Source organism: Pithys albifrons, chromosome 4 (assembly GCF_047495875.1).
Source record: "Pithys albifrons albifrons isolate INPA30051 chromosome 4, PitAlb_v1, whole genome shotgun sequence".
NCBI lineage: Eukaryota > Metazoa > Chordata > Aves > Passeriformes > Thamnophilidae > Pithys > Pithys albifrons.
Genome location: NC_092461.1, coordinates 42,043,653 through 42,068,266, shown reverse-complemented (window position 1 = coordinate 42,068,266; position 24,614 = coordinate 42,043,653). Strand labels below are relative to the sequence as shown.

The window sequence follows — 24,614 nt, the reverse complement described above, 5'->3', positions numbered from 1 at the left end:
TATTTTGGATGGTGGTCATTTTCTATATTTGACATTTGTCCAAAATTGAATAGTTTCTATATTCTGCAGAAATTACTGGTATTTTTTTCTATAAATATTTGCTTATTTCTAAGCCACAATTTTGAATTACTTTACGGCTGAAAACTTGGGTGCTTTGAATGTGATTCACAAGCAAATCAGACACCTCTGCCTTGGACATGGTAAAGCTGACCCGTACCAGGATGGGCAGGATGGGTGTCTGAGGGTGATGAAGGGTTTGGTTGAATTGAAATCACCAGCACAGCCTGCTGAAGCCCCAGAACAAGTTGTGTTCATGGTGTATGGCACGTGAGCACAACTGTGTGCAAGTGGACCTGTGGTGTTTGGTTACAGTTTTGTGTACATTCTGAACAAACACTTTGAAACTTCATTATTCAGCTCTCTAAACTTTTTCAAAACTATCTAATACTTGGCTTGGTTTTTAAAACGCTCAGCCTATAGCAGACTATGCTATTGATTTTACTTTGAGAGCATCCGTAGGTCACAGTCAGGGACCAGGAGTCTATTGTGTTCACAGCATTAAAAAGGATTATTACAGAGCTTACTATCTAATTTATTTAATTTCCCCCATACTCCAAAACACAGTGCATTATCTGGGACACAAGAGACTGCCTGGATGGAGGACAAGTTCATTTAAAAAAAAAAGCCTAAAAAGCAGAGTTGTAGAAGATTTTGGAATCATAAGGTTTTGCTTTAAACTCATGGTATTTTTTGATAGCTATTTCCAGTCTTTGAGAACACAGTTGGACAGACAACAGCTGAAGAATCTGACTTCAAGCCTATCTCTCTGTCTCCCTCAATTATTTCTGAAACTGCTTTTCCTTTCCCTCAGTGAAGGAGAAGCTGACAGAGCAGGACAAACCCTGTCAGGGTTTGGGGCAGGCTGGGGCAGCAGGGGCAGCACACTCCTCTTGCTTCCCTGTTCCTCTCCTCCTTCCAGCTCAAGGCAAGGGATGGCCTCATCTCTTGCCAGGAGCTGGCAAAACTTTGTGGTCATCAGCCAGGCTGGGAGGAGGGCAGGCAATGGTAGTCTGGCAGATCAGAGCACCGCAAGCACAGGATCCCCCTGAAAGTCACCCAAGGCCCAGCTCTGGTTGATTGTCTCCAGCTCTCACACTTCCTTTCTTCCCCTCACCTATGCCTCCCCACAGCAGCACTACCCCTATGCTGTGAACACAGAGACTCCTCTCCCACCTGCTGCCCACTGCACACCTCCTTCTTCCTCCTGCAGTCTTCCCTGAAAAACAAGCTACCACCCCCAAACTCACATTTTTTCCAAGCAGTCCTCCCACTTTCTGTTTGTTTCACCCTCTCCCTCATTATCCTGGGTCTCACTTTTGTTTGTCTTGGCTATTTTGGGCTGGAAGCTCTTTGGTGAAGGGAATACAGTTTAAGTGCCGCCTGTTCAGGATGTGAGATGTTTGAGTCATTCCAGCTGAGTGAAGCTGAATTGATAAATGAGGCAGAAGCTGGCTGAGAAATGTCTACCTGAGCTTGGGCAGCTGATTAACTGAAACAACTTTAACAGGTATAATTCATTAAACAGGTGTAACTTTATGTTGGGGGGGGGGGGGGGGGAGGGGGAGAGGGATCCTATTTTAAAAGGCACAGGTAATAGTCATTGTTAGTTTCCCAGGAAACCCATTCCAGGCCATACTCTACTGCAATGAAGTATAGCGTGTTCACATGGCAGTTAAAGCATCAACTATAGTCTCTGGCTTCAAACATCTTCTTCACTATTGCCATTCCTGAAGGGCCACAACTATTGTATTATTTACAATGAGAGTTACATATAACTACTTGCAATATGGAAATGTAAATGTACAAATTAAAAACAGTACCATGTACTAAGAAGCAACTGTGCTTTTCTCTAGCCAATAGCTCTGTGATGTTTTTACTACTTCATACTGTAACTACACTATCAACTGTAATATTGTTGTCTACATAGATAGGATTAACATGATATTGTTTATGAGGTGTGTGGAATTCTCAATGTTTTGCTGCCAATAAGATCATTATTCTCATTTTAACATCTAGAACACCCCAAATCTCCATACCTGGCAGAGTCATGGAAACACCTTTATCTATTTTGAAAATTTGAGACTGTTGATATAAACTTAATTACACTGGAGATGCTACTAGCAGGTGAAATTTAAAAAGGACCTTATTCTTTTTGATACAAAAAATGATGTGAGAATTCAGTGAAAAGTGAAACCCAAGTATTTTAAAGCAATATGCCCCATTTGTACTCTGTAAGGAGAGCACTTCTGATGAGCTCCTATCACATCAACCAGGAATCTCTTTCTCATTCTTTGGTTAAGATCTCCTCATCTGTAATAGAAGAATGTTTGTCATACAAGGCTAAATGCTGATGGTTCTTCCTTTCTTTACATAACGGAAAAACAGTATGTTGAATATTCAAGCTTGTTCACATGGTTTAGAGAAAAAAAGAACAAGAGTATAGTCTCTCTCTGCAGCCACTGAAGTCTTTGGCTTGCACTGTGAATGACCACTGGTCCCTAAAATAATGTGAGCTTTTGATAACAACACTCATACAATCTCTGTTCCATTTTTAGGGGGCCCAAAGCTTTGTAGGTACCTCAGTCTATAGCCAAGGGAAATGGTAAATGACTATTTATCTTATGTGACCTCTCTGTGCTCCCTTCCTTTAAACATAGTGGCAATATGTGAGGCTTCCCAAGCCTGTCAGGGCCATGCATCATCTTTCCTCCATGAAATTACAAGCTGTGGTTAGGGCAAAGGTTGTGAGCTCTCCAAGAACGACACCAGGTCAAGAGTGTTGCTGGGCCAAATGTGTCTGTGGAGCTGGAATCGGTCGTATCCCAGCCACCTGGGTCTTCTGAATTGGAACCTTTTATACTTTTCACCTTCATTTACACCTTTGCAGTGACCATGAAAATCCAGTGCTGGTCAATATTTACTTGGTTCACATATTAACTACTAGACCAGACAGGGAGTAGCAGAGAGGCAAGCCCAAGATAAGGTGCAAAATCCACATAGTCTATTTTTGTTACTAGTTCCTACTTCAGAGTCAAGAGTAAGACACCAGTCAAAAGTAAACTGAAAAATTTAATTGTTTTATAAAATAAGACTATGAAATTATATATAAAAATCCAACTTCTTAAATATGATACATTCACTTCCTCACAGAATATTTAAATATTCAGGTCACTTGCACTATATTTTCACTGTATTTGAGTTAAAAATCATCGGATAAATTAAAACATCCTTACCAAAAGATACCACAACTTATACAAATAAAACTAAGCAATAATACTTCTTTTAAATACAAAATGTAAGAAAATTAATAACTCTTAGGGCATGCTACAAAATTTTACCAGAAAAATATATGAAAACATTTTTGTTTAACTAGAAAATATACAGTTTGCTTTTTATTTCTCTTCCTAAAATTCAGTCTCATACAATTTCCATTTAACTTAATAAATATGTACAACAAAAATTTTTATTCCTCAAAGAACATAAATAGCAAATACTGGAGTAGAGCCTGGTTCAGCATTTCTTTCTCATCTAGTGACTATAGTGGGACTTTTTAACTCTGAACGTGGGAAAATACAGAATCAGGCTCTTAGTGTTATCAACAGGTTAATAGCTTCTACAAAAGTGATTTTTATTAAAGAAAAAAACCTCCAAAACCACTGCAACTTAGAACTATTCCAGTCAGGCATTTCTATAAATAGTAAAACATAATGTGGCAAAACAATGTTCCAGTTCAATTACTGCTGGCAGTAATTAGAGAAAAATAGCGAGTGATGAATGAAAAATATCTTGAGTTAGACACATCTTACTTTCACAGATTTAAGTTGGTTCCCTACCATTTCTAAAAAGAGTTTCTGGTATAATCTATACATTGTAAATCTGTGAAGAAACTTAATCATCTTCTTCAGACTTTGGATGGTTCGTTTTGGAAAGTGGTACATTTTCAAGTGCTTCAGTCCATACATTAAACCTTTGATGGTGTCTTGGTCACCATTCTTTATTCTCCACAGATTGAGAAGCTTCAGGACTTGTTCTGTGCGTTGACATAATTTCATTGTGCGTTCAACATCTTCTTTTCCTACTTTCTTGCCTGGTAAACTTGCCATCAGCATGTTGAGATGTTCAAAGGTGAGATTCAGGTGGCCAACATGCTTTAAGACACTATTTTCACAAAGATCAATATCTATAGAAACAAGAAGAAAAAAGAGGTAAGTACAATGCGCTGCAACTTTACCATGGCCTGCAAAAAAACCTTCCAAAATTTCAAGATTAATATTCCTTTCCAATTTTTTTTCTTTATTTCACATAATTCTCTTAGCTTTGCTTTTTCAGGCTCCAGTTATGAAAAACATTCAAGAATTTAATTCACTTTGCAAATACAAACAACCCCAAATTACAAACAAACTTCACAGCTATACAGTTGTGTCATCTGTTCTGTAAAATGTTGTGTGTATGTCATAGAATTCTTAATATTTAGTTCTAGTGAATGAAAATTTAGCTCATTCTCTTCAGAAACGTTTGGGCAACCTTGCTAAAATAGTAATTTTGGCTTTGAAGTACTCTAGACACTTCACAGTCTGACATAAGCATACATACTAAATAGCAGAGGGGCAAACCCCCCATTTCTGCAGCATTTCAAATCTATTCCATGTGGACAAAATTTCATTTGAATGTGGTGTCTGTTGATGGTTGCTTACATGAAAAGAGTTTGCCTGACTTGTAAAAACCTTGGTCTTAACATTGCAGCACGATTTTACCTTTGAAACCTGTCTTGGTAGATTCAGCACAAACAAAGCAGGGAATCAGCATGACAAATAGGTACTAGAAGGGGAAAAGAAGGGAAAGCCTGTCTGTGTATTCCTCATTCCTATGTGCCCCCACGCTGTGAATAGATGTCCTAGTCCAAAATATCGACCTCCACTTCATAGGAAACTAGTTGCATTCTAAGTTGCAGGCATCCAGCCCTCTCTAACCTCAACAGCCACTGTGCACATATAACAGTGGGAAACGTGCTTCAAAATTATTCATATGCAGTCTCAAAAAGGGATCTTTGCCATGGCACAACACACCTCCCTGTGGGGCTACAGGTCTGGGAAGAATTCAGTCCTCGACTGATCAGGAGAAGCTGAATCCTCTTCCTGTTTCCCCTCAACTTTACAGTGCTTACTCCATCAATAAATCTCAGCCAAGCCCTGCAGGCCCTCCTCTGAGCACAACACATCACCAGGAGGTATTTCATCCCAAGCAATTTTTAAATGCCATTTAAAAGGCTGCTTTTAACACACATGTTATCACAGTGAGATACCTTGAATAATCTTTTTGACCATATCCTGTTCTTTGTTTTGCTGCTTCCATAACTTCAACAGCTGGAAGGTCTGCTCTTGAGGGCTGTGTCTTTGTTTAATCCTTTCAATATTTTCTGTGCTAACCTTTGTCCCAGGCAAACTCTCTGCTAGTATGTTCAGACAGTTTGGTGTGAGATGAGCAGGAACAGCAAACCTGAACATGGCCTCCTCACACAGGGTTACATCTGAAATGGGAAAGAAAGGAAGAACATGTCAATAGTTCCAATGTGTTTCCCTGCCTGTCTCTGTAAAAAAAAAAAAATGCAAGCAGCAAGAATGATAAGAAAAAGTGTTTAAAAAACAAGCTGAGAAGTGGTCTCTATAAAGAGATTGCTCTCTGTGCTTGAATCCTATCTGGTCTAAGCTACAATAATTAAAACTCTACTATGGCCATCACCATAGCAGGCAAATGGCTAAGAAGTTAGATATATTTATCATAAATGCTGATAAATTAATTTTAGTGATAATTAAAGGTATGTTTTCAGAGCACTCTTCCTTATTATGATACACACCTGTTCCACATTTTTGGGGTGTAGTGTCTGTGTTTTCCTGACAAATGTTGTCACGAACCTCATTTCCCTTCAAAGCTATTTTCAAACCCAGGGCACTACAGTTTGTGTGCTTAAGACAGGCTGCTTTGGATGATGTTTCATTTGAGAAAAATCCTTCTGGACATCTCTCACATACAGTGTCACTCTCAGGAGTACCTGTGGAAACAGGAAAACAATGCATCCAATTATATATAACCTCAACTGTAGGAAAAGAAACCAAAACAAGAACACAAAAATAAAGGAAAATATTTCTCTCTAAAATGCTTGCTTCTGCTTTTCATATTTCTGATCTATTAAGGAACCACTCTAAAAACAAACAAACAAAAAAAACCCCAAAAACGAGACAAGATTCTTTAAGAGAATGATGTTCCTGCTGGTGTAATACAGTAAATATACTCTTAAGCATAGTTGTTAATAAGTTTAAAATCAGTAATTACTGATTAAATCAATAATTTAGTAATATCTAATAGTAAAATCAATAGTAAAGTAATATCTTTAAAACCTCAATTACTTGATTCTAGTCAGACATTACATAATGTCTGATCTTCATCCTTGAACTGTACAAATACTCTGTAAAGTAATTAAGTGGCACAAAAATCTGTTCTGAGTTTTACTCTGCAATAACTGCCTAGAACCTTACTTGAATATGTTCCTTCAGATCTAGCTAAAAACACAATCCAACTAAATGTCAACTAAAAAAAACATTTCTGAATTTTTTTTCTGGGCTTGAAAAAAACATTATTAAAAGCAAGGAAGTTTTACTGTCCAGTATAAGAAAAATATTTAATAGACATATGTGTTTTGCTTGGTGATTTATAAGACATAGTTTTACTTCAGAAATAAATATATGATACAAAACCAGAACAACAATATATGGTTCTAGCCCATGGACAGAGGAGGAAAATTAATGCATGGAATCTGAAACAATGCAGTCTAGCCATCAGTGGCAGGAAAGTAACAGCACCAATAATTGTATAGTCACTCTTAATTCATCCTTATTCAGCCAACTTTTAACAAGTGCCTGAAGTCTAGTATCTAATATTGAACAGCAACATGCATATGCTTAAAAGTTATTTGAAATAATTATAAACTATATTTGAATAAGAAAATACCTCCATCTAGTGTATTTTTAAAGTATTTACATATGGATGCTTATTGTAATAATAGCTTTTAAGTAATCTTTATTTATTTGGGTGGGGAAGTCCTTAGAGAAAAAGAATATGAATGTCAAGGTTTCCACCAGCTGTGAAATAAAGAATGCTGCTTGCATTCTAGCACTTCACAAGACAAGTGAAAACAAAGGAGTTTATAGTTGCCAGAGACTCTGTATGTTGCCACCTGCCGCCCCCAATCCTCTCCCTTCTGCAGCCAGCCCAGCCCGCAGCCACAGCGGCTGCCCCTGCGCTCCCTTGCACAGTGTGCGCTGCCTGCGGCTCTGCGCAGGGCGAAACTCCAGCCAACACCTGCACCTGCGCAGGCAGCAATCAGCTGGCTCGAGACATCTGAATTTTAGCAACTTTCCCTGCTACAGGTAGACTGCTGCTGTTTTCTGCCAGCAAGGAAAGGGGAAAATGGAGTGTTCCTGCAAACGGCGCATGTTCTGCTCACAGCTTCCTGCATAACCTTTGTGGCACGAGAGGAATACACCGGGTAATCCACCAGAGTTCTCAGGGTTAAGCATAAAGTCACCCTCCAGCTTTGCCTGCTTCTTCTTCACTGTTTATCTGGCCTCTCTTGTTCAGGGCACAAACCGCCGCTGTCTATCCGCCCTTCCGCCGCTCCCTCCAACTCGCCTGGAATCCCCCATTCTTCCCAGGGAAACGTCAGCCCTCACCGGGGAGGCAGTGCTGCCTCATAGCAGCGCTGCTGCTCCAGTACTTTGCTGCCATAAACCCTGCCACGTACAGTGCCGGCTGTGGCTGAAAGGAACAAAACCTTAATCTGCACTCATGAAAGGGGACTACCAAAGTAAAGTGATCCCCAAGGGTAATCATGAACAGCCGGCAGTGGAGAAACAAGATTTCTAACGCCTTAAGCTTTAAATGAAGCACCGGATCACACCATCTCTTTGTGTGGGAATGGAAGCATATTTTTCTAGAGTTAGGTTTCATTTCATCTGAATTTACATCATTACAAAGTTCAAGGCTATCGTATGGCAGAAAGCAGTAACACAGTATGGTACATGCTTATTAAATTCTTAATTTTTGCTTCACCTCAAAAACTGACTATTGACACAGGGAGATGCAATTATTTTTACAATGTTTTCATTCCTTTTTTGAGGTCTGTCTGGGTTTAGCTTGTTCATTTTGATGGTCTTTTGGAAATCAACTTTCCAATAAATTACACAATTCAACATTTTATTGTCTTTTGAAGTTTGCTTTGTTTTGAACTGAAAGATTCAGATTTGCCACAGTTTGGTAGCTCAGACAATTTATACTTTGCTCATCTCCCAGACTGAGAACTTTGTTTCTGGCCCCTTTTGTCTTGCTGCCAAGGTACAGTGGAACCTCATTAACTCATGCCCCTGGGTATAATAGTTTAGGTTAATGAAGGTTCACAATATGGAAATGCAGGAGCTACCAGTGGAAATGCTTAGCAGTGGCAAGGGCATAAAGGTAATGCTTCATCAACCAGTTACTCAGGGACTAGTAAGCAGCTACAGCAGCAACATTTCTCCTTACATCAAAGTTGCTCTCCAGTGAGGTGCTCATAACCCAGAAAATGACTCCCAGCCTGTCATTCAGCACAGTCCTAAAGCATACAGGGCAGCCCTAGTGTTTCTCACTCCTTATATAGAATTCCTAGGGAAATCACTCTGTAGTCTGGAGACTGGTTGCCTGCAGGTTTGTGTCTGAGGTGCTTTGATTTTCTGCATTCCCTTCCTTAGTGTTTTCCTCTGGACAGTTATCAAGCTCTGGTACAATGACGGTTTACAATTCTTTCAGGCTGTGTTAAATACTGGAGCTAAACTGGATCATGGCATTTGCCAAACAATAAATTATGTACTTTGTTTTGAAGGAAGAATATATCCTTGGTTTAACAGTTTCTGTTGTCCTAAGTGAAGAATACACTCCACTGAAAAGTGCCACATCTCTCTGTATCTCCATCAGATATACAGCATAATGCCAACCTGATTGATAAAAAAATGGTTGTTTGTGTGATAATAGCAACAGTTTCCCTAAGAGTTCCACTTAGGATGTTGATGATTAATGATTAACACATATTGCAGTGATGCCAGAGCTATATTAATATTGTTATAATTATACACTTGATGTCAAACATACAGGGCTCCTGGTGTTTGTCAAGATATACAGTTGCTTGAAACAGTGGATTTCAAAATGAAACACATTATTATTTATCACACACACAAATACTCCATTCCAGATAATGTTCCTTTAAAAGAGACAATCCATCATGTATTTCATTAGAGTGCAATTTGCTACATTTGTTACTGCCATTAAATTATATATTACAGCAGGAGCAGGGTATTCCACTGAGAAACGTTCCATTGGCTGCAGTCCAAATGATGCAGACTAAAACAGGTTCAATTGGCTTTACAATTTACTGTTCTGTAATTTCATCTGGACAAGCCTCTTTCCTAATCTTGTAACTGCCACGAGTTGTCGACGTGAGGTAGAGCTCTAAGTAAGTCTGTGCGTATTGACAAGCAGTACATACCTGGTTGTGCAACACCGAACCCGGGAGGACACTCCGTGTGCTTCAAACAAAACTCGAGCTCCAGGTATCTGCCTTGGACGCACTCGCAGACACGGTTCTGCGTGCTGGTGCACTCCTGCTTCACGTACTGCAGCTCTTTGCAGACGGTGCTGCAGTACTGGCACTCGTCGTGGCTGTTCCACTCCTCGGAGTAGTACTGGTCCGGGCACGGCGCACAGCGCGTCGGGCTGGTGGCTGTGCAGTGCTGCTGCACGAAGCTCCCGGGGGGACACTGGTCACACAGCACCGGACGAGATGTCCCTGGGTCGTAATGACGGTACTTGGGGGGAGAGTCACCCTGGATGGTCCACTGAACAGAGATGTCCAAGAGCTAACAACAGGAAAATAAAACATCACTTCCTTTAGTTCAGGGGAGCACTGTGATTATGAAGAAACCTAAAGTTTAATGAGTTTGTGAGTCTAGTCATGGTACTATCTTCAAACAAATGCTTATGTTAGAATTTGTAGAGATATTAGCCAGCTTTTGGACTCTCCCATGTCTACCTTAGAATAGGAAAATTTTAGGATTTGTCTAGCAAATCTTCCAAACCCAAGTATTTCCTTGTTCTTCCAGAGATTTAGATCCTATTCTTCTCCCATTTACACCCTTTTAATACCACTGGGCTATGACCTTATTGTGCCAGCACCCGATAATCTGGCCAGTGCACAGCCAATACAGAGTTGCCAATTCAATTTCAAAGATGTATTTTCTCTCTTTCAATGCAGATGTCCCCAAAGTATAAGTGGAATTAACTCTTTTTTTTTCTTTCCCCAATCTCTCTATTTCCTAGAGATTTTTGCCTAAAGGCCTCACTTCTCTCACTTCATGGCACTTCTAAAGTCATAGTCTTATTAAGATTGGAAATAACAATGTAAACGTTCACGAGCATTAACACAAGTCACAGTTATCACCATGTGTTATTAGGTGCCTGAACTGAAACTCTTACTGCTTAAGAAAATACTCTTAAATACATTCTCCTGTTGCCTGTCTATGAATCCAATTTTTATACAGATTTTATATACAGTTGTACTTGGACAGGTTGAGGAATCAAATGCAGATAGTATGGGTATTTCCTACAGCCTCTTTTAGCTACCCTTTGACTAAGCCCAGTAATTTATCCAATCTGTGATTTCTATAGGTGGAGATCCCACTTTTTCCTGTAGTCTCAGTGTATGATGCCTTTCATTGTGGGAAATTTCCTATTAGTCTTTGAAGTTTGATGAACAGCTCTGTTTTCCTTAAATGACTGGATCTGTTTCATGTGACCTATTTAACAAAGAGAATGGAGTACATTTTTAAATATTGAATGGCCTTCCATTGATGAGAAATGCCCCCACCTTTGGTAAATCTATAGCTATGACTCTAGTATTAAGGAAGTCCTGGTAATCTCATTAATTCTTGATGTGAACAGTAAGGTTTTGTTCTATATTTTTAATTCAGCAATACATAATACAGCATCCCAGAGTCCAAAAACTTGCATAGACACACGCCTTCCCTTCACAGAACAAAACAGACTGCAACATGTGGCACAGATGCTACAGAGACAAACATCAACCCACATTTCATGCAGATGTCTGTAGAAGCCCAAGACAATATTTGGTGCAGATGAAAATCTGACACTGAAAATTATCAAGTACAGCAACCAGACATATGGGTAGCACATCCTTGTGTAGAGACACCAGTTCTCCTGCGCCACAGTGCATAGCTCACAACGAATCCAAAGCTGTCACTGCAGTAGAATCTGCTCCCTGGGCTGTGTCTCTGCCCTTGGTGACACATTTTCAGGTGATGAACAGGTAGGGAAAACATTTAATGACTATTCAACTCTACTCTGCAACATGTGGGAACAAGAACAACAAGATTTCCTCCATTTCCCTTACTCAACTATTTATACTGGAAATCATGTATGAGGCAAGTGAGTAGTTTTGCTGCAGGGAATAATTAAGCATCAAAATTAATTAAAGTTCAGTAATCAGGGTATGAGAGCATGGGGGTTTGTAGGGAAAAGTGGAGGCATTTACTTTCTGAAGAACCTACAGCTATGTGAAACAAGCCAGTAAAAAAATGAAAATAATTCAACACAACTTGAGGGGAAATGATTTTAAAAATTGAGCAAAACAATACTTGAAGAATATTTGTATGATACCTGCAAAGTTTTACCTTTGGAAGAACCAATAACTATGCACTAATAATGGCAAGCAGAATAATATTAATGTAAATGAGCATAACCAAACCCCATAATAACAGGATTAATAAATTGGCATCACTAAAAGAATGATCAGCTTTTCCCTTTGATTTGCCTTTGTGTGTTTAAAAGAAAAACACATCACACCTGCCTTCCCTTTTCTCCTAGAAACACGCATTACGTAGCCGCAGTAATCCATCAGTGACTGAGCCGGATGTGTGCAGGATCCAACTACTTTATTCAGCAAACAATCATTATTAAAAAATTCTTCAGTCAAACTAAAGATATATGTGCTATCAATATCTCAGTATTTTACCAGAGCATTTTATACATCATTTTCACCACAGAGCTAGATAACCTTATTACTACTGTTTGACTACTATGACCCATTTAGCACAGTGAGCTGTGCAACTCACTGCCATAGGACATTGTAAACAGTCAAGTTTGAGATGTTACTTGACATAGTAATGGCTAAAAATAATAAAGGTCTATTAAACATAAACCTCACCTTTTGATCAAGAAATCCCAAACCACAAATTGCTTGAGTCTGGAGGACTGTTTTGGAAAAATAGTGGCATTTTCCTGTGCTTTTCTTCCATCTCCTCTATGCATTGGATATCAAGCCATAGACAGCATATTGGTTGGTTTAGGGCCTTTTTTTCCCTGCTTCTTTTCTTTTTGACCCAATACAGCCATTAGTATGTTGCTAAGTACATTTCCAGACCCCAATCCCCGATACCACACTTCATAAGACTACTGTAAGTTACTTCATAACGCTTAAGAGCAAAGATCTGCAAAATTGTCTTCAATACAGGCTGAAAACACGTAGCATACTTGAGTGTTCTGAATATTGATATGAAGTCTGTAAAACAGAAGTTATCTTTGAACCTACATCAAGTGCCAAAGTAAAGGCAATCTATTTTTCAGATGTTCTGCAAAAATTCAGGAATAACAGTGGAAAGTAATTAAAAATACTTTTCACTATTTCTGCTGCAACAATTTGGCACCAACAGAACCAAAAGACTCTACTTGTCCCTCAGTTCACAGAATAAGCTAAAGGGTAAGGTCACTAAATGGCCCTTTCTCCTATTCTAACACACACTGAGATTGTGCTTACATTAGCAAGTTGGATCACCTGTTACAGCAGATTTCCAGAGCAAAACAGATGGTGATGAGCACCAGACATCCACATTATGAGTCATTCAGAGGGGATATTTTGAACTAACTTTAAACTGCCCTCATGGGCAAGTATGTATTAGTGGCTACAGTGGATCTGATGCATCTCTGGAATCCATCTCTGGATTTACTTTCATCAGTCCAGTTTATTTTATCGATCCACCTTGTGCACTCCATTGCTGTGACGTGCAAACTAAAATACAGTATATAAGGCTAATCAGGAGAGGCTCTCCAAATGCATGTTTCTAAAATCAATTAAAATGCTAATTAAATGCATTTTATGTCATTCCTGACATTTTCTCTCCTGAACTCTGCTGTGACCAACTTGGTAGCAGATTCTTAGCTACACAAAACCTCTGACTGATTCAAACATCCATATTTAAAGGTGGCCTACATCCTAAGCACCTGAATCTCTGCTGTCAGAAGCAGCACTGTTTGAACACATGCAAATCACATGATCACAATTTACAAGTTATGAACATTTGTCTTCCCAAAACTTCAAAGATTCTTCCATAATCATGCTGGCACTGGCCTGTTTTGCTTTTGCTGGAAAAGGTTGCATGTTTTAGTTTGAAAGAGGGAAGAGATTAGAAGCCTTGTTTCCGTTTACTGGGATCAGAAGTAGGAGCAATGAACATGCTCACCCTTTAACCCTTAAGAATCCAAACCTGGAGTATATCATTGCTACACTTGGTTAAATTAATGGATTTGTCATTCAGAAAATTGTGTAAAATTCTGTTCATCCTTGTTTAGGAAAGGCTAATTCAGAGAGGAACAGTACAGAGGAAGTTTATAAGGAAATGGAGAGCTTCATCTTGAAGAGGATCTTCATTTATTCAATAGCTTGGCAAGTTACAACTGTCCCTACAGATTTGGTACAGATAGTGAACACAGAGAGAGAACTTTCACTGTTCAAGGATAATACTGGCAAACGAGAAGGGGATCCTCTAATCAGAGGAAGACGGGAACAGCCCTCCACCAAGAAGCAGATGCAAAAAACTCAAGTAGCTCAAATATAGCTCTCAACAAACTTCTGAAAGTAAATATGACATTTTGTTTCCTGGAAGAGCTGGTGAATGGACTGAAAATATCTAGGCAGTTTCTTTCAACTTTAAACCCTGAGTAAATCCTTTATATCCCAACACTGACAGAAGACAATAATGGTCAATATCTTGTTCAGAGTGCACTAAATTGCAAACAGGTTTCCCAATGGTAGCGAAACCCAAGGCTCAATTTAAAAAAAAATCCCAAATGTTGGGTTTTTTGTTCTATGATTATGAAATGCTATCAGTAACAAAACAGTTAACAGCAAAACAAACTCAAGACAAAACTTAGTATCATTAACTACATCTAACAACCTATTGGGTGAAGTTGAGTTCTAGTGTCATAGGCTCAGTTCGCAAAGGACTGAAAAACTCAGTCTTCATTCATCTCCCTGGGAAAAATCCTGGGCACCTCCCAGGATGGTTGTCTCTATGTAGGGAATTGGGATGAACTGTAAATACAAGTCTAGCATAAGTCTGTGTCATGCAAGTAAATGCTAAGAAATTCAAGATGGGTTACCCAGGGTTGAAGAGCAATTCTTTCACTGTGTCACTCAACACATTAGGCCTGAAGCTATACTTCTCCATGTCATCTTTATGTCAGCATGCACAATGGTAACATGAAAGGCCTGTGCAGTCCATTTATTTGAGTCCTTAGAAGATTCTTTTGAAAGAGAAATAATGTGATTGTAAAATTTCACTTCAGTTCTTGGGCATGAAAAAAGTACACGCCCTTTTCTTTCATCTTTAAATGTAAGGCAAAGAGGCTCTTGCTTTCTCTAGTTGAATTAAAATGAATTAGAAGACAAAGCACATGAAGTAAAAATGCTTCAAGCATCATCTCTTTAAATCACTGCTTTGTGACAGAAAAAAGGGGCTTTTCAGCATATGAAAATATTATTATATAGCTTGGCTTTGTGGTTTTGGGTTGTAGACCAAAGGAGAATATTTAATTTGCTGAGAAAGATAAATCTGTTTCTGTTTCACATTCCTCAACTGTTCTGAAGCATATTTTCTTGTGTGATAAATAATCATTCAAGACATCTGTCAGACTGCTCCCAGTGTTTGCATTGGGTTCAAAGTAAAACCTCACAATTCTCCTACTTTGCCTTCTACACAAAGTATGTGGACAAAGCTCAGGCAGAAAGCCTTCACATGCCCTCAGACCTTGGGCAGAATGCCTTACTGAAATCATTCACAGGCCCAGAGAAATCCCTCTGGCAAAATACAGCACTGAATGGTGTTATCCAGGTCCTCCTCATCAATAGTTTGTATTTCTGAATCCAATACATGACAATACCGTGATGGACCAGATCCATGTCCACCAATTGCAAACAACCATTGTAAAATAGTTTACATCCTGGGAGAAATTACTTGCATCCATCTGGGAGAGACTCAGCTCTCATCTTCCTCACCCCACTGCTCTGTAGGCCCTTGCAATCACCAGATTTAACCTCTCTGTGCTCTGCAGCACTGCTGGCCTGTGGGTTGCCGCAGGCACACTGAGAGCACTGCCCAGACAAAGCACCTTTCAGCAGACTGCAGGAGAGTGCCAGGTGCACAATGGAAGGTAACATGAAGTAATTTTCACCAGTTTGAGTTCAGCTTATAAAGCTGTTCCACCATGCCAGCTGGTTCAATGCAATCCACTCACACTTGGGACATAACAGGACCTACTTCTGCTTGGAAGATGCTCTATCAAGTGGAAGTTGCTCTTTTACATAAGGCAGAGTAACTGGTCACTATCCTCAGTGACCTGTATTAAAACTGAGGCTATGAACTACTGTCTTCATTTCTCTGTCTGTAAAGCAGTATGTCAAAAAGTCAAGTCTTGCAGAGATTTTTTGAGGCACCATTAGCTGTTATTCACAAAGCAATTTAAGAATCTATTGTTTCTTTTTCAGTGGTAGGAAAATGACATTCAGATGAAGAGCAGTTTTATATCTTATCAAAGAAGTGCTAAATTGAAAGTCTTCGTTCATATGAGTTACATTTGCCTTGAAGCTTGCAGAGAGAGAAAGCAGGAAAAACCAATCAGATACTTTCCAAAAGATGTGTCTTCTCCATAACTCATATTTTGGAACATTATTCACCAGACAGCAAGATTTAGAGCTAACCCAAACCTGGGATGTTCCCACTGTGACTGCAGTCTGCCTTTACACTGACAGAATTCTTAACAGTTATCTAGATAAACAGTATGTCCAGTGCTTTGTGCAAACAGGTGTTTTTACAGAAGGAACAAAATTAATTTTTCCATAGATCTGAACAGTGGGTGTAGCTTCTGATGATATATTTTCCAAAACCTTCTGGTAACCTTAGTGTTTTATTTTTAACCAACACACACGCAGACAGACAGAAAGAAAGTCAGACAGAAAGATAACTCCTACCCTCGTGAGCTGCAAAGCCACTGCTGCCTACACACAGCAAACCCAACAGGCAGGCCAGAAAAAGCATGTCACTTGCGCACAGAGATCCAAAATAGAGAAAGGTCAAGCTTAAGGGTCAAGATAGTTACGTGACAAGTAATGAGATTCAGCTCTAGAGAATTTCTTTCCATTCAGTCTGATTTCATAAGACTTATCTGTTTGCAAGCAGCTTTAGTGTTCCAACAAACAACACAAACATGAACACAACATTACAGAAGGCCCTCATTCCGAAAACTTAGTAAAGACACCAAGGCTGAACTTGCGTCATGGCCAAAAAAGTCTTTTTAGCTGTGGTGTCTCCAAACTAGATTTAAGGTGTGTGAGCCAAACATACACAACTTCGAACTGCTGTTGTGCCTTCTACAAGGGTTCTTATAAAACAGGTACTAAAATGATTTTCTGAGCTCTAGCACAGCTCTAGCACAAGTTCTAGTACTTAAACCTCACTAATTTTACCTAAACTTTACAATAACTTTAAATAAATAGTTTTAAAATCATAAAATACAGTTGAATGATGAAGCTCTGTGATAGGTACTGCTGCCACTGACTAATCTACCAAAGGATTATGCTGAACTTCACCAAATGCTTGATGGGAGAACATAACCAGGCATATGCATTTAATCAAAATCAAAACACTGATGTGATTATTTTATGATAGTCATAGATAAGAAGCCAAGCTGATAATGAGCTATTGCTGAAATTCCCAGATTAACTTCCCATGCTTTCATATTGACAAAGCAGGAACAACATCATACATCACGAGATGAAAAAGTTGTCCTATGTTTCAATCTGCTAGCCACAAACCCAACAGATTTTGCTTCCCTTGCACTATTAATTACCTTGGGTTTGTTTGTCAAAAAGCTCTTTCAGAAAGTTGTGCAGAGAGTAATAAACATGCATTACTCATCAGATCCTGGAAATCTCGTTGCATTTATAAAAAGCTTTCAGAGTAAATGGATCTCAGTTCTAATGCTCTGCCACAACATTAATGTCATTGTACTCACCAAAACAACCCAGGAGCAAGTTACTGTGCTAGCATGAGCAACAGTCTGCTCTGATTATTATTTTTATATTTTTATTTGAATGTTTTTATGCAAAAGATGAATAGCCTCAAAATAGATGTTACACGGGATCTGCTTGTATGCAGGTTTTAATTAATCTGAACTCATATACAATTCCATATGACTAATGGATTAAATAACATTTTGAAAGGTTTACTACACTGCTAAAATCTCTAAATTTGCATCAGAACAAAATCTGCAAGTAAACAAAATCTTATTAAAGCAGAGGCTTACATCAGATTTAATAACAAAACTTTTTCTGTAATAGCTACTGACACAGCTACTAATTCAACACTTTCATGCACATGAATCTGAATTTTCTAAGCTGAAACAAGCAACATACTCTTGTGCTTTTTTTTTTCCCCTGGAGTTCAGAGTGGTTTTTCCAGGTAAGAAAGCCAGCCCAGCCCAGGATCTGGGATACCAACTGTGCCACTGCAGCAGAGATTAGAGGCAGGCAGGGATGGAGATTCTGTATATCAGAAACAAACATCCCAGTCTACAGTTTCCAAATTAATTCCTAGATACAGTGTTTTTTATCAGCCCAATATGATGAAGTGTTATAAAAGAAAGGAAGGAAGACAGGAAAAAAGGCAAAAATACCCTCAATTCATGCCACTACCTTGAGAATGGGATGAAAATCCCCGTTGTCTCCCTGGAGCTGAACACGTCCATCACACTCCAAACTCTTTAGGAAAGTTTGGAGTGGTGAAAAGGGTTTACCAAGAAAACTGAGAGAAGGCAAAATAACCCCAAGACAACCGACCAAATCCCGCAAAAAGCCAAACCCAAAACAAAAACGTCAGAAGAAAAGCCTTGTGTCTGTACAGCCTGATGGCTGAAGCTGTAATGCATCTAGAGCCTATCTACCCCTGCGAAGGGACTCACCACAAGCGTGCAGCACAGGAACTTGTTCATTGTGGTCGGTTGAAGAAACCTCAGTGCGCTGGGAATCGGGCAGAGTCAGCGCCAGGCTCCAGCAGCTGCTTACATTCCCAACATTAAAGACACGATATATATATAGTCCCGGTGTAACAGGAAGCTTGGGCTCAGCTTTGATCACACATTCCCTGCCATGACCAAACTTTTCTCTCGCTCACTCCCCCTCACCACCACCCTCCCCAGCTTTTTTTTTTTTTTTTTTAAGGAACCTGTAAAACGGTGACTTAATGGAACCCTTTGAGCGCCGTAACCACAGACTGGAAAATGCAGGAGGGAGTGTCAGGGGCTGGCCAGGGGAGGGTTTGGTTGGGCTCTGTCTGACTGTCTGGCTATGCCGCCCGGCTCTGCCCTGGGCAGCGGGGCCGGAGGAGGGACCCGCGCCCCGGGGGCAGGGCGGACGCTCGGCTCGGCTGCGCTGGGGCTCCCAGTGGCGGGGCTGGCTGGAAGAAAAGGCCAGGGCAGGGGAAGATGAGGAGGAGGAGGAGGATCCCCACTCATTTCCCTTCCCTGCTGAGGCAGGAACGAGAGGAATGGCCCCCGCCGCTCGCCGAGGCAGCACCGGCAGCGCTCGTCCCGAGGGTCTTTGCCCGGGGGAGAGCCCTGTGCGAACGGCGACACCCGCCTTTTGCTGTGATTCTCCGAGGCCGTTCGGTGTTTTCAGCATGTCCCTGCCCACAGCAGAAGCCTCGCTCAGGGGGTTGTTCTTCACCACCAATTTTAGTTAGAAACGAACATTTTTCTAAAGTCTTACGGATCAAACACTCCTGTTCGTGCCTCACGGGATTGCTCCCAGGGCTCCATGGCAGCCCTGGGGAACCTCTGTGTGCCAGGTGTGGAGCAGAGCAAAAGACGTAGAGAAAGGATTTTTTTTCTCCCAGCTTGCATATATCCATAAAGGAATAAGGCTGTGAGATCCCAGGGTAGAAGCCAAACCCAGATGTGCCTCCTGCTTTCACAGATGGTTTTCTCTCCCTTTTCGAAGGCCAGGCCAAAACCTCAGCTTTGAATATTCCAGCTCTCGAGCATTTGCAACCTGGGGCCCGTGCTGGCTCTGGGCTGTGCAGTTTTGCCCCTTTGAGTCACAAGGCTGTGCGGGATTGGCAAAAGAGTGGGGTGGAAAAATCCTGCATATTATTTCATAAAAATTCGGCCTTGCTAAGTCAGGAAACCATCTTCAAGCACAGCCTTGAGCATTCCTCCTTAGACATCTGTAACCATTTGAACACCCATCGAGCATAACCTAAGACTGAAGCAGATGCTGGTCACACTTGTTAGAACTATAAAAATTCAAGACATTTGAATTAGTGATAAGTGCTTTGTAAGAGGTCATGTGAAAACTGGCACAGAAACCCCACCAACCAAAGCAGTATTGCTGGCATCTGTTGGGTAATAATCACCACTTGATTGGTATTGTACCTGGAATGGATGATGTAACCGTTCCTGTAATCTTTTCAGAACACTTTTAGTGCTTTAGCATTTATTCCTAAATATATTTATGAACATACTGTCCAGACAAAAGAGCAGGAGTGCCAATAAATGAGATCTACTCTATGTTTCCACATTTTCGTTGTGAGGTAGGGCTGAGGACTGTTCCTGACATGGACATCTTTAACCATGTCAGATAGCTATGGTATTCTCCATATAGGGACCAACTTCAAGTGTCAACCATAGTGCTATAGCAATTCCAACAACAACAAAAGCTATTTACACTAAACTAGCTATATCCTGTTGAAGGCCAAGAGCTGGACTTGGCAATGTGTCTCTTCTGATTGGAAAAGGCATGCTTCAGCGCCAAGCCTCTGGGAGGTGGGTGGGGTTGATTGCTTCCCTCTCAGATACAGCAGAAAAGCATCAAACTCATTACAAGCTCCCTGTGCTTAAATAGCACTGTTAACTGAATTCCCATGGGCCTTGGCTGGGGCTGTCTTCTCATTGCTGGTGCTAACCACACATGCACGACAGCTGGCCCTCTGGAGAAATAAAACTATAGATCATAAGCCTATGTTCAAACAGGTTAATGTGTATAGACAATATTGTTCATGTCAGAATTTTCTAGAGATCAAAATATTTTATGTCATGATCCAGCAAACAAATTAAAAAGTCACTAAAATTCTTTAGCTGAAAATGTGGCAATCATTAAGAAGTGGCATCTTCTTCAACACAACTGTTTTGTGTATATTTTTGTTCAGACTTAGATTTGCTGACTTGGCTGAAAATGTGCTTTACTTTCAGAAGCAGTGAAAAAAATTACACAGGTCAACAAGAAGAAAACAAGTCTTCCTCGAGTTCATTCAGCTAAATGGAAGGGAGCCAAGGTATAACTGTTTCAATGAGGACAGCAGGTTTGCACAGTTGGCCAGGAGACCATCATCTTAATGATACATGAACATGAAAGTTTCAACTATCTAATCTCATTGGAGTCCGTAGAGCTGGCTGTGGATGTCAGGAGGGAACTGTATAGTTGTACTTAGCATGTTGGATCTGGAAATCACACATAGACAATAAATACAGGATCCCACACTACCATTTTCAGTGTCACTTTCCAAGGAAGAACTGCACTTTAACAAGGTTTAAACGGCAGTTTGAATGTTTTCACAAGTGTTTTACAATGTTGCCACTTTGCCTTTGGGAATTAGTTAAGATGTGCTTTGCAGAGCATGGAATCATAGGACAAGGCAGTAAACCCTGTAATAAACACTTGTCCATGCTACAACCAAGCTGTTCTCAGCAGTGTTTTAAATAACCACGTTTGTGACTACATATCATAACACAGAAGGGACACAGTCTGAAATTATTTTTTAAAAGTTAAGTTCCTTTAATTGTTCATTATTCATAGCATAGTTTACAAAATGCAATAGGAAAAGAAACTAGAACAAAAATAGTTTCTTCTTTTATTAACAAACCTTAAGTGTTGAGGCATTAAGTATTCCATTCCATGCTATAGGAATATGACTAGCTTGTTTTAGCAATCATTAGTTAAAAGAGATGCAGAAACAGCCCTCTAGTTAATAGAAATGGTTTGCTGCAATTTCTAACAGTACATGACACTGGAGAAAGTTGCCAACACTACATTGCTTTCAATCTGCAGTGACGTGCTTTTGGTAGGACATCAGCTTATTGATTCAGTACTAGTCATATTTCCAGACAGGTATTTATCTTTCCCTGTTTTTTATCCTCACTATTTGTATTGCTGTCCTGGATGTTATTATTGTTGTAAATCTATTTTTGTTCCCATGCATCATTATAATCACCAGGTATATAAATGGTGTTTCTCTTCCAGCCTGTCTGCTATCTGGAAAAATTCACAAGTCCAGACCAATGACTTGGTGCTGGCAGGTGAACACTGCATAGCTGAGTCATCTCAATATATCAGTGTGATGTTTATTGAGCCCAAGCAACAAACAGTGGGAAGACTGTGGCTTCAGGCTTGGGACTTAAAGTTCACCACACATTACATTTCAAGAACACTCAGAGCCTTGTCATTAAGAGATTTCTGTCAAACTAAGAGAGAGGGATCTCTAAAAGATCAATTGCATCTGAAAAAAACCCCCATATTAGTAGCTGCAAGAAGGAAGCAATCTGTCATTCTACCATGCTTTTACAGCTGTTGCTTAGAATTTAATCTCTCTCTTTAAATTGTAAGAACTGATGCTCTGAACTATCCTGAGAAAAATTTGAAAATGGAGGCTTAAAGAAAACTGTGCATCTGAAGGCAGTGTAGTGGTGCAGGTAGCAGGAAAGTATGTTTCAGATTTGACCAAAGTAGGAGAAAACCCACTACAGATATTTCCCCATCCTTTTCCTCTCCTATAACTCAGAAACCCCAAGGAAAAGATTTCATGCCATCATACACTGAAGGATGAGAAAAGGTATTTAGCGAATAATGTTATCAAAAGAAAACTTATCCTTAAAGTGGTTATCTTTGTTTTAACAGTGTGGCTTGTGAGTTTGCCTCATTTTTATAATTTTTTTTTTAATTGAGACCGTGTCTTATTTTGTGAATCTGAGACAGATACAAGGTGCTAATATACCACTTGTCAAACTGTGTCCAGAGAAGATTTGGATTATAAGATTTGAAGATTTCAATGAAGGAACTGGAAAATTAAGAGTCACGAAAGGCGTATAGAATTACCAGCCATACAAAAAAGTGAATACAAACATTTCCTCCAACTTCAAAGCAAAGAAGACCACATATTCTTTGCTGTTCAGGCTTGCCTACCTAGGGAATTAAGTTAGCTGGTGAATCTGGAGAGTGCTGGTTTCCTGTGCAAACACCCATAGCTTGCAGATAATGTTATCTTCTGTAGTCCTCTTTCAAAGTAGATTCATATCATGTAATTCATCTGAATTTGTGATTTTTTTCAGGTTATATAAGCAATCTGAATCAGGTAGGATCAGACTCCTAACTTTTCAGATGTATGTAGTTCAGAGCAAGCCCCGCCTCCATCTGTATGGAGGCCATTTAACTGCTGCACTGTAAGTTTAAATCCCAGCCTGTTACACAGTCACTCCAACCTACTGGCAAACAACCATGAGCATAGGGAATGCTGGAGAGCTTGGAACTGAGGAATGGCAATTTCATTACACTATTCCTGCCCTGGCCATTTTTGGCCTTGAATTTCTTCTTAACTTGATCTCTCGTGACATCATGAGGCTTCTTGCAATGATTCAGTTCCTTCAAGAACTCAGAAACATTAAAGATTTTCTGAAAAACTCAGTCGTAAACCAAACAATTCAATAAGAAGGAATTCATTGTTCCCAGAAACGACATTTCCAGTTAACACCAGGACTCCAAAAGAGAAAGAGACAGCACATATTTTACCGAAAACTACGGAAACTGGAACTGAAACAAGACAAGCTTTAGCCAGTAAGACTTTCTGGCTAACAGGTTTTTCTTTTTTGTCTCTACCAATTTGCTTGCTACTCTGTAATTGAAGGTCACTGGTTAAGGAAAATGGTCCTGTTAGCTCACGAGGAGTGGCAGCAATTTCATTGCTTTTAGTCTGACTTCATTGTGTATATTTGGGCAGCATTAACATGGCACCAGTTTTCCCTCCTTCTGCTTTTCCATATATGAGAGGTTGCAGGCCAGGAATGATGCCATGCTTGACCTTCAATGAATTTTGCATGGACATCTGAGGTTTTTTTGCTACATGCTCTGAATTCAAATCTCTCAGACACTGGGTTCATTCAACTGTGAACCAGCTATTTGCTTGTACAGCTTGATGGACAGCCTGTATAATTTACATTCAAATGGTTTCACCACCTGTGGATTGCCAGGTTCTTCCCTCTCCCGTTTCAACCAGGAAAGTATTTAAAGGTAGTTGTCATCTGTGAGAAGAAGATGGCTGCTCCCTGGCACGGGACCTTGGCTGATTCTGTGACAGTAAATATCTGCAGTACAGCAGGGCCTTTCAGTGCTGAAGAGTCTGAAACACAGGTGAGATAAGAGACTGGAACCTCAAGAGTAGAGTTTGCTGAGGCCGGGCAGAAGAACCGCTATAAGAGAATACAGTCTTTAAAGGAAATCAAGCAAAATAAGAATATTTGGTATAAAAGCAGTATCTTTCAGCTGTAAATGTTAAGCAATTGGAATGACAGCTCTATGAGTTATGCAGATAACATTACAATTACAGTAATTCCAGATACATAGCTTTTCTCCTTATTCACACAAAGTTTCTGACCTTGCCCTCTGTCATATCAGTACCATGCTCCTTTGAACTTTTCCAAAATCCTTTTCCCACTGAACTGAGTTAAAACATCTTGTCTACACCTTTGAGAGGGATATGGTCCTTTCCCTTACTAATTATCTGCATGTTACTTCTCATGTGGCTTCAGTTTCTCTCCCCATGCCACTGAGGACAGTCCCAGCTTGTCCATTTCCCCCCAGCCATCTCTATGTCTTCATCAGTATTGTCTTCTGTTCATAGGTCATTCTTTTTGAATGAAGTTTGAAGGCTCTTTATTTACTAGTCTATCTACCCTCTCTAGGAGAAATGAGTATCTGAAGGGCAGGCCATAAGAGTATGTAATATATGTGTAATACATAGAATCAAAGAATATGCTGAGTTAGAAGGGACCCCTCAGGATCACTGAGTCCAACTGCTGGC

General features: G+C 40.0%; 1 protein-coding gene across 1 annotated transcript; it reads right to left on the bottom strand.

The window, feature by feature from the left end:
• Positions 1-3,122: 3,122 nt before the first annotated feature.
• TNFRSF11B (TNF receptor superfamily member 11b) lies at positions 3,123-18,806 on the bottom strand. Its single transcript, XM_071553041.1, has 5 exons — positions 18,451-18,806; positions 9,632-10,001; positions 5,915-6,109; positions 5,363-5,587; positions 3,123-4,240 (listed from the first exon to the last, which is right to left on the bottom strand). The coding sequence occupies exons 1-5, from the start codon at positions 18,478-18,480 to the stop codon at positions 3,852-3,854; spliced, it is 1,209 nt and encodes a 402-aa protein (XP_071409142.1). The 5' UTR covers positions 18,481-18,806; the 3' UTR covers positions 3,123-3,851.
• Positions 18,807-24,614: the final 5,808 nt, after the last annotated feature.

Coding starts and splice junctions, on each gene's coding strand:
- TNFRSF11B (XM_071553041.1), bottom strand. CDS start 18,480: ATGAACAAGTTCCTGTGCTGCACGCTTGTG. Junction 6,110..9,631: donor GTTCGGTGTTGCACAACCAG/GTATGTACTGCT, acceptor CTGTTTCCACAG/GTACTCCTGAGAGTGACACT. Junction 4,241..5,362: donor GGTCAAAAAGATTATTCAAG/GTATCTCACTGT, acceptor TTGTTTCTATAG/ATATTGATCTTTGTGAAAAT.